Source organism: Halyomorpha halys, unplaced genomic scaffold, assembly GCF_000696795.3.
Source record: "Halyomorpha halys isolate HHAL.00 unplaced genomic scaffold, Hhal_1.1 Scaffold378.1, whole genome shotgun sequence".
NCBI lineage: Eukaryota > Metazoa > Arthropoda > Insecta > Hemiptera > Pentatomidae > Halyomorpha > Halyomorpha halys.
In genome coordinates, this window is record NW_027108204.1 from 409,182 (window position 1) to 419,352 (window position 10,171).

Sequence of the window (10,171 nt, forward strand, 5' to 3'; positions counted from 1 at the left end):
TCTCATTTTTAAATCTTTAATATATAGTACATGTCCTGCAAATATTCTAAACTACAATTAATTAGCATTCGCATAATTTAAAATATTTATTTAAACTTGAGAATTAGATAACAGTATATGTGTCAAACTACAGAGCAAGGGGGTCCATAACTTGTTAAAATTCTATTACTATTTTGAAAATATTGATTTTAATTGAACATTTCGTCTTTTGAATAAGCTGATGGATATTTTTTTGTCAATTAGGTCAATTTTTTTGTCAAAAACCAAGTATCAACAAACTTGGGCGTTTTTGTTTTCTTTTAGACCTCTAATTAGATTGCAATTACACATGGAGTTCTTTGTCTTCATAAATGTTAATGTTCTTTTAAAAAAATTGTCAATATCTCATTTCTTTAACCATCTATAAAATTATATAAAGTTACTTAGCATGATTTAATCTTGGGTGTTTTTGTTTTCTATTAGACCTCTAATTAAATTGAAATTACACATGGAGTTCTTTGTCTTCATAAATACTAATGTTCTTTAAAAAAAATTATCAATATCTCATTTCTTTAACCATTTATAAGATTATTTAAAGTTACTTAGCATGATTTATCAGGAATATCAACATTGTTAGTCCCCGATTTGTTTTGTTTTTTTAATTTCACGCTGACATAAACCTTTCTATTGTTACCATGACACCTCTATAATTTTAATTTTAAGTTAGTTTGATAGTATCGTTACTTTACTTCTAAAAGCATACCAAAGCCTGCACAAAAACTAAGTAAATCAAAACGACGAAGGATTCCAACAAATGACTTTTCATCTTACATACAAAACATACCAGAGCATACAGAAGAATTGAAGATATGTTTTATCTAATGCATTGGATCATTACATCTCTTTATTCCAATTTTAGAAATTGTAAACGAATGGGAGCAAAAATTGAACATTTGATGTAGTCCTGAAACGTTAATAGTGAAATCAGTTTCCAGGCACTAATCAGAAATTCATATCAATTAGCAATATCCACAACGGCTGCTTGATCACATTGTGATTAATTGAAAATCAAGCCCCCAAGTATCTGAGTTTATCACTTTTATAATTTATGAAGAATTTTCCGTTCTCCACCATGAAAAGGAGGGTAAGTTTGTCGAGTTTAAGTAAATTCATTGTGAAATCAATTTTAATTTGCATAGCCAAAATTAGTTCCAAAAGGATTTGCTCCATTTAATCCATTACATAAAGCCTATTGTACCCGTGCGAGAAATATCGCGTAATGTGTATAAATATACATGTATAATTCTCTCTTCAACATTCAAATTATAAGCTATGTAAGGGAAACATGTTTATTCATATGAGCAATATAATCTTATTACGAAAGTCCATAAGCACAGAATTGGCGAAGATACATACTATACATAGCTTCTCTCAATGGAAAATACTATGCACTTTAACATTTAAGAAATCAAATTCAGCCATCTCTGAACTTATTTCTAACCCAGTATTGTACTCACTGAGAACTAAGCAGTCAGAAACGGATCTTTATTTTGAAATATCGAACTTTGCCTGTTTAATAATAGTGAACAGATTTCAGATAGTGCTTTTGTAACAGAAATTTGGAAGGGTCGGTACAGCAGACATGCATGACACATACATCTATAGTGTGTACGGCAATGAAATCCGTAGCCCATCTTTCTAACTTATCAACCAAGCAAGAAAATCCAGAGCTTGCAACTTAGAAAAATCGATGGATTAAAACCATACATGAACAGCAATAGATCCGCTGGAGGATTTCTAAAGAAAATCTGACAGATATGGAAAGAACGTTATACTGGATCCACAAGTGTGCCACTTGCCACAAATCCGAGACTTAACAAATATTTGGTTAACAAAGAAAGCAAAAAGCGTCAGTATCCACACCCTTATGTTTGTTTTGTTTTTTACTTTTGTCGGTTATCACATTCAATTTTCGCTTTAAAAAATAAAGAAATAAAGATAGGCTAAATGAAAGAAAACGTAAACATCAGCAAAGTAGGTAGTAGGTGATACAAATCTATAGAATTGGTGCTACATAACCTATCAATTCAACCCACATCCCAGAATTGTTGTCAGAAACTTGTTTATTTAAGTACCTAGATATATATAATGTATATAAGTTTATATTTTTGCTATGTTAAATCAACAATAAATTGCTAAAGTTAGTTGATAACATTTGAAACAATGGTTTTTCATCGAATCGATAGGATTTTAAAATACTCAATCTTAAACTATTGGATCCAAAATTATTGGATCCGAAGGTTGAGGGAATTAATTAAACCACTGAGAGCAGAAACATTTATCTGTTGTCAGTTTTGAAACAATGGTAATTGAACAACGAACAGGCGGGTGGAGATGGATTTGTGCCCCAAAACCGATATTCAAGGGGTAGGACTCTCTCTAATGCTGGCCAACTTGTACCAGCTAATCTAAATAACCTATCCCCACGCTCCTGAAGTGCGAATTTGCCATTTCTAGGCAAACCTGTCGAGGCAATACAGGCTTCATTACCCCTAGGGTGATATTAATGACGAAGAAAAGTAAAATTAAGTCTCAGTTTTTAAGTAGATGACTAAATTTTAAGCGACTTGAAAGTATGTTCTAGTGTTTTGATATATAAGGCAGTATGCATACGTAGGTACTAAAAAGGAATTGATCAGAGACATGAAATACCCACTAGTTTACTTTTAGTCACTCTCTGTGTAATACGATGGGACAGAATGGGACGCTGTACTCGGCGCTACTGTTTGTGGACTCATCTGTGATTTACTAAAATCCGTTTGTAACCAGTCCTTCGGTGAATCGCATGTTGGGTCGCCGATTGATTACATTTTCTAGTTTCTTGAAAATGAGTGACCAACTGTTGCTGATGGGGTAAGTTGAAAAACATTCTATTTAATATCATTTTCACCTTCCTGACTGACTATTCGCAGAAGCATGAAACGGAGAAGGCATGGGTAGACGTCTGGAACATCGTACAACATGTTTAGCAGCAGCAAACAACCGTTTCTGAACAATATTTTCAAGAAAACATTGTTCAGGGGGTAAAACGGTGTACCCAAACCCTTCTTACTGTTCGCCTCCTCCTCCTGATACAATAATACATGATGGTTTCTTCATCGCTCGAGTCTTCTGAAGATATTTCACGCTCGATATCCATGATAACGCTGAACGAACTAGAGATTTTGATTGCTGATGAGTAGTCTCGTGTGTTGAGTCAAGTCACCATTTAGTCTGTAACTGTTCAGTAATCTGAGTTACCGACTTGTTTAATGCCTTTTTAGTAGCTCTGTTTGCAGAGGGCCTAAGGACTAAAAGTTTCTATTAGTTCCTTTAGATCCTGATTAAACATATGATGTTTGTTTAAATAAGATGTTCAGAATAATATTTTTATATGGAACCAATGTCATAAAAAAATGTTATTGAATACCAATGTTGTACACGAATATTATTATAAAACTGAACATACAGCAAAATATCCAAATATTACGCTCTATGTTGAGTTTTATTGGGATTGTATTTATTGCCATAATAAGCAGAACAAGTATTTTTGTTAAGAGTTTCACACGGTTTTATGTTGAAAATTGTTTAACATCTAATAGCTAAGGCTTATGATTAATAAATAAATCTTTTCTATTATAATTAATACTATAATTAGGTTTTATCAGGCTTTAGTCGTACATGTTACTCCTTAAAGTAAGACTTTTTTTTTAAAAATGTATATCACGAAAACTGTTATATTAAGTTTGTGTTAAGAAAATTATTTCTGAAGGCAATCAAAAAAATTGAACCAATTGACTTTAATTTTCAAAAAATTTTGATGACAATAGCACTAAGTTTGGAAAAGTCCTATAGGCATAAATATGACAAATCGGTCGGGCTCAAGAATTCGTGTTTCTCTTCTTTCAAAATTGTCGAAGTGAACGGAAGAAACTACTAAGTTAGTCGAAGAATATTTAAAGAAAGAATGTTTATAGAATATAAGAAGCACGAATTTCAGAAAAAATTAAGCCAAAGAATGAACGTTTGCGTTATAGTGTGAGATATGGCGATACTTTTGCTGTAAAGGAAGTCGAATCTAAAATCATACTCAATAAAATCAGGCCCTAACATCAAAAGCATTTACAATCCAGATATGAAATAGTTTGATATATTGGACAAACTCACACTAATAGCAAATCAAAGCGTAGAATTTACGACTTGATTATTGAAGTCTGCACCGCAAACGGATTAGGTACTACTGTCGAAGTTATTGAATATCTGATTCTTTTTGTATGCATTTTATCAAACCTGTAGTTAAAATTTTAGAAGTGCACTAAGTCACATCTTCGTGAAATTTCTTTTTTTTTTTCCTTTTGATACCTCGTTTGTCTCAATCCAGCAGAGCTGAGACTCAAAAAAGGGGTCTGTTCTACTGAATTATATAAATACAGAGACGATATATATATTTTCATTGAAGGAAAGCTCTCTCTCGATTTTATTTCCACATCTGAATTTGGTTGTTTTGTAATCTCTGTCTGCAATATTCGTCGTGGAGAATAACATATTTCAACTTTGAATAGTAAAGTTGCGGAACATGATTAACTTTGTTTAAATGGGATGATAAAGTTATTTGTCTAGCTAGCTAAGATAAGACAGGAAAAGGAAAATAATCTGGCTCAAGACCAATTCAGACAAGACAAAAGAAACATCAACAAAGGCTGAGCTACGAAATCAAAACTGGCGCGAGTGAGTGCTGCTCCCTTTCGGCGGTTGTACTTGTTAATGTTAAAGCCTTTTATGTATTCTAACTATTAATCAGTATATTTCCATTGTAGGGAATTTTAATAATCTCGTAAAGTTTTATTAAATATATATTTTACTACAAATTCTATCTGAACGATCAAAAATAGCACTTGTTAGGTGAAAGTTTTATCTTATTTAAGGACTACTTTATAGGTGGGTTACTTTGCTGTTGTGTGGGAAACAGCTGACTGCTGATGAATGTCTGAAGTTTGCTTTAGTTCCAGGACAGTAATGAAAATATGGCTTCTGGCTGCTGTGGCACGAAAAAACAAAAACTGAACAACAATTCTAGTGTACCCTGTAATGGGACAGCGGTTATTCCTAATGGGATAAGGAACAATGGAATGGTGGCTCATCCAGATATGTGTTTTTATTGTTTCGACGTTTTGTACTGTCATCTACACAGTTTGGAACCACCGAAATCCCCCGATTTTTGCAATGATCCATAGTAAGTTTAAGTTTATTCTGACTAATTTCTATTTATGTATACATTTTTTGTAAAGATAATTATTTACTTAAGGTTTTTTGAATAAAAAAAGCTAGTTCAATTCAATTTTTCTGTGTGCACTTTTCTCTCCCTTTGTTATGAACTCAGTCTAAACATTCACAAACTATTTTGCAGCCCATTATTTGTAACTTGGGAAATAGGTAGGGATCGAAGGCTCAGGGGCTGCATTGGAACATTTAATGCGATCAATCTTCACAGTGGAATTAGAGAATATGCTGTAACCAGGTAATGTGATTGTTTAGCTTTTCTAATACCTATATGTTTTAGCTTTTAAAGTAGTTTTTATTGGTCATTGTGTAGGCACCTCTAATATTTCAAATTTTTCTTGGACCAAGTAGTGTCCTACCTATTATTCCCTTTTACATGTTATTTTTATGAGCTGTTTATGAATTTAGTTCTGATTAGCATTGTCAGTATTATCATGTATGTTGTATGGTAAGTATTTAAATTAGGGAAGTTGTTTTTCAAGTTAATCATTAAGAAATAATATATTAAGATTGACATTGATTGAAATTTATCGTTTATTAGCTTTAAAACTTTCACAAAATGATTATTTTGTGGCTATGAATTTTATTCTTCTCATTTATATAAATTTAATGCACATAGTCTTATTTTGATCTAGTTAGAAATTTTATTTAGTTTATAAGGCGCCATGAAATTTTAGTGATTGTACTAGTCTGTCAATCATTTTAAGTTGAAGACATTTTTATAGTTTAATTTTCTGAATACATTTTGTTCTCATTGTTCAACTTTCAGTTCTGCCATGCTATTATTACTGCTTTATAATTTTCTTTTTTTTTTTTCTTTTATACGTCGGCCCAAGACTCCCGTTGGAGTCCTACACTGACTTTATAATTTAGTCATGATTATATATCATTAAATTCACAGTTTCATTACTGTTGAATGATATTGTTAGAGATGAGGTGTGTGAAAAATTATTTTGTATAACTTTTGTTCTGTTAATTTAAGGATTTTACCATAGGTAATTTATAAATATATTAAATTAGAAAACTATATTGTAAATATTTGTATGAGTTTTCCTGAATTCTTAAAATTAATTTTATAAAGAAAGAACTATTAAATTGATCTTGTAATAATCTAATCCATTCAAGTTCCTCTCATGTTGTATATCAGTTGGAATGAACTGTTTTATTAGGTTATTAAACCATACAATTAATAAGTATTCATTTCAATGGATGCATATTTAAATAATGATTTTCTGAACTGGTCAGTTTTTTATGTTATGCCAATTTGACCTCATCTATTAATAGGTTATGAAATGCAAAAAGTTTCCTTTGTCCAATTACTGTTTTTAAAATCTATCTTGCATATATATTTTTTAAACCTTGATTTCTTAGTTTGTTTCATCAAGTCATTTGGACAGACAATTATTTCTAAAAGGTTTTTCAATATTATACCATGGAATGCATTCTGGAAACTAATTTAATACAATGGACTTATTGTATTGAGTTTGTTTCTCTGTTTACAGTCCTCAGTTTGAGTAGGTATTGATTTTATACACTATATCTTTTTGTTTTTTAAAATTACTAAAAATATTTATATGTATATATAGATTTTAGAACCAATAATTTGTTTTTACCTTTTATTTCATTTCACCTTTCTAGAATTTAAAATTTTTGATATTTTAACTTAAACTTTCATTTTTATCGATTTTCTTATCCTACTAAATATTTTTATTAAATTAGCTTATTTATTTGATTAGTAATACATATTTGGGAAAATAAAATCATAGTACATTTGTTCAGTAATTCCAATTTGTAAAGCACATAGAACTTTTGAAGAGCGTAATGAAACTTAACTTTATACGAAAATTGTGGATTACACTCTCCTGAGATAACCTACCTGGATGACAGCCAGAAATAAAAAAATAAGTATTATTGGTTTTTATGGTGCCTTCTATACTCAAGAATGCTGTTATTTGCTAATCAAGGTTCAAATCTGAGGTACTATTATGGAAATTCACCTACATTTTTTGTGAAGTAGGTATAAAACTCTTGGTGTAATGGTTTATCATTTATTCGTCATACGACTACCAGTATGATCTCAGTGCTAACTTCATCCTTTTTTATTTTCTTCAAATTAATTCAACATTTGTAAGTTTTGATTAATTTATTAAAATGTTTGCTGTATAACTATATTGTGTTCATAATGATGTGTAATTTAGAAATTTTCCACATATTAAGTACAACTAAATTTTTTAAAATTTATAATATTCAATATCACAAGAATATCTACTTAACATTCTGTTGGTCATACCACAAGGAATCTCATGGACACTTACACTGGCTAGGAAATATAGCCATTTTTTATTTTTGGGTCAAATACAATTTTTCTCATTTTCATTAAAACTTTTTAGGTGATTGAAAGGAAATTTTTTCTATTAAAATATATAAATATATTTATTATGAACTACTTAATGACTTTTACATCTTTTTCTTGTGTGATTCATCTTCAAGTTTTTAATTAAAAATCAAAATGATTGAAAAAATATAACTACTTAATATTAAAAAACTTTTTTATTAATTTCACTTCAATCATTTGATGTGTTCAAACTTCTCGTCTTCTCTTCTTTTCCCTAGTCATCTTACGAAAAATCTTTTTTATTTGTAAATACAACTCCATGGAAGTATTCGTTGACATTTATTCTTCTTATTTTTTTTTTAACTCCATTATTTTTTTTTCCGTGTCTTGTCCCTGTTACACACAGATTCATAAGTCTCTTTTGTATTATTTACTCTTATATAATTTAATTTTTTACGATTGTGGGTCTAATGAGGTTCTAAAATAATTTTTTTCTATTGTTTTGATTATTAATTGATAATATATGTATCTATCCAAGGAACATATTTTTACTGACAGCCAAAACAGTGACAACAATAATTAATAAAATATGATGACTTAGTATTAACAAGATCAACCTTAGTAATAAAAGCGTTATAAAAAATACTAAAAAAATCAGGTCTGAAAAAAATAAAATTCGCATTATTTTCTGTCAGAAAATGGTTCCATTTTTCTCTAGCCTGTACAGCGGGTACAGTAAATGTCATTAGAAAGTAAATATTGAAGTATTTGATGTACATACCCATGGAACTTCATTTTATTCAAGAAAACCTAAAATTTTCTTACATTGCTCTATATCCTTAAAACTACATACAACATTAAAAATCTTAATAGAACATTACTTAAAATCGAGTAAATTTATTAAAATATGAGCCCTAATCTTTATGTCAGTTACTGAAATATAGTTTTTCAAAAAGGAACATTTTTTTCCTAATAATAAAAAGTCGATATTTTGTGAACTTATTTTGCCATTTATAGAATCTAGTACTCCTATGAAGATATTGATCAAAAAACTACTTTTAGTACATTCAAAAAGCTATAATTTGAATGTCAAAATACATCTGTACTTCTTATAGTTTTCTATATTTCATCTGAGATATAGTTTCACCCAAACTGAAAGTTTTTCCGGACAACAAAAAATCAACATTTTTAAAAATTTATCTTAGTGAATATAGCGGAAACTAATCCTGTGAAGATGAAAGTTAGGAACTACCTTATAGTACTAGCACAAGGTTACTTTTTGAAAAACTATGTCTTGAGATCTACAGGACATAATTAGCTCTGTTAAGGCTTATATTTTAGTAAATCTACTCTAATTTAAATGATGTTATAATAATTATTTTAGTGTTATTGGTAGTTTTCTGGATCTAGAGCACTGAATGAAAAATGAGAAATAATTTTAGGTTTTTCTTGTATAAAATGAACTTCAGGAGGCGTGTACCTTGAATACTTCAGCATCTACTTATAAAAGGCATTTACGTTACTGATTTATAGCCTAGCAATGAGGAATCAAAATATCATGTAGACCTAGTATGTTTTTTCTTATAGCAAGAAGAGCAGTTGGGCTTGCTATATGCAAATGCTTCTATATCTCAAAGTTCAAAAGACTTTCCAGAGAAAAATGTAGAAAAGACCAATTCATGTTCACCTTGGCTAGGTTAGAATATAACGAAAAATTCGTGAAAAATAAGGTAAAGAAACTACAGGAATCATTTTGCTCATAAAACTAAAATAGGAATCTGTTAAATTATTACGCATAATTAGTCAGTTATAATTATGCATGCAGCTAATTTCAATTTACTAAGAGTTAAGATTAGTTTGGAATAAGTCTAACAATCAAGAACTATCATTAGCAAATGCGAACTTTGTTCTCATTGAAATTTTAAATCATGAAATAAATAGTTTGTATTTTTTTTTCTTTAAATATATTTGTATATATATCATCATCATAGAAAAATTGATGTACAGTACTGGTTATTTTTTATATTCACTCCATATTTTCACTACTGGCATCTATTAAGATCAATTCAAAATACTACTAGGCCCACTAATTCACTGCCAATGGTGCACTTAAGAAATTATCTATGCTTGAAAATTACTTGTAGTTGAAACTGTTTTTGGAGTCTACTGAAAAATATGCAATAATATAGAATATTATTCAGTGACGATGATATGTAACAACATGATACAAACTGCTTGTTTAAAATATATTGTATTGTTTTTATTTTATTTTTTTTATTATTAAAAAAGAATTAATAAATTTAATTAATGTTTAGTTACTAATCTTGTCACTTTTTATATAATAGTATGAATATAACTTTTGCTTGAAGTATATCTTACTGTATTTAGTTTTAGTTTCATTCAAAATTTTAGTCATTTTAAGAAGAATAAGAAATTAATGAACTTTCATGCTTATTATTTTAGAGGTATATCAACTAACTTTTATATTCCAGAGTTACAGATTCTCTCTCTCTCTCTCTATATATATATATATATATA

General features: G+C 29.4%; 1 protein-coding gene across 2 annotated transcripts in view; it reads left to right on the plus strand.

Moving 5' to 3' along the window:
* Nucleotides 1-700: 700 nt before the first annotated feature.
* The window catches only part of LOC106681953 (AMMECR1-like protein), a 15,974-nt gene continuing 6,503 nt past the window's right edge, over nucleotides 701-10,171 (plus strand). The window contains exons 1-3 of one of the 2 annotated variants that reach the window (XM_014422560.2): nucleotides 701-1,123; nucleotides 5,022-5,251; nucleotides 5,426-5,536. In XM_014422560.2, the coding sequence (XP_014278046.1) occupies nucleotides 1,088-1,123; nucleotides 5,022-5,251; nucleotides 5,426-5,536 (377 nt within the window). In that variant the 5' untranslated portion in view covers nucleotides 701-1,087. Of the gene's footprint in view, nucleotides 1,124-4,825; nucleotides 4,957-5,021; nucleotides 5,252-5,425; nucleotides 5,537-10,171 lie in introns of those variants that run through there. The other variant, XM_014422561.2, reaches the window with a different exon arrangement.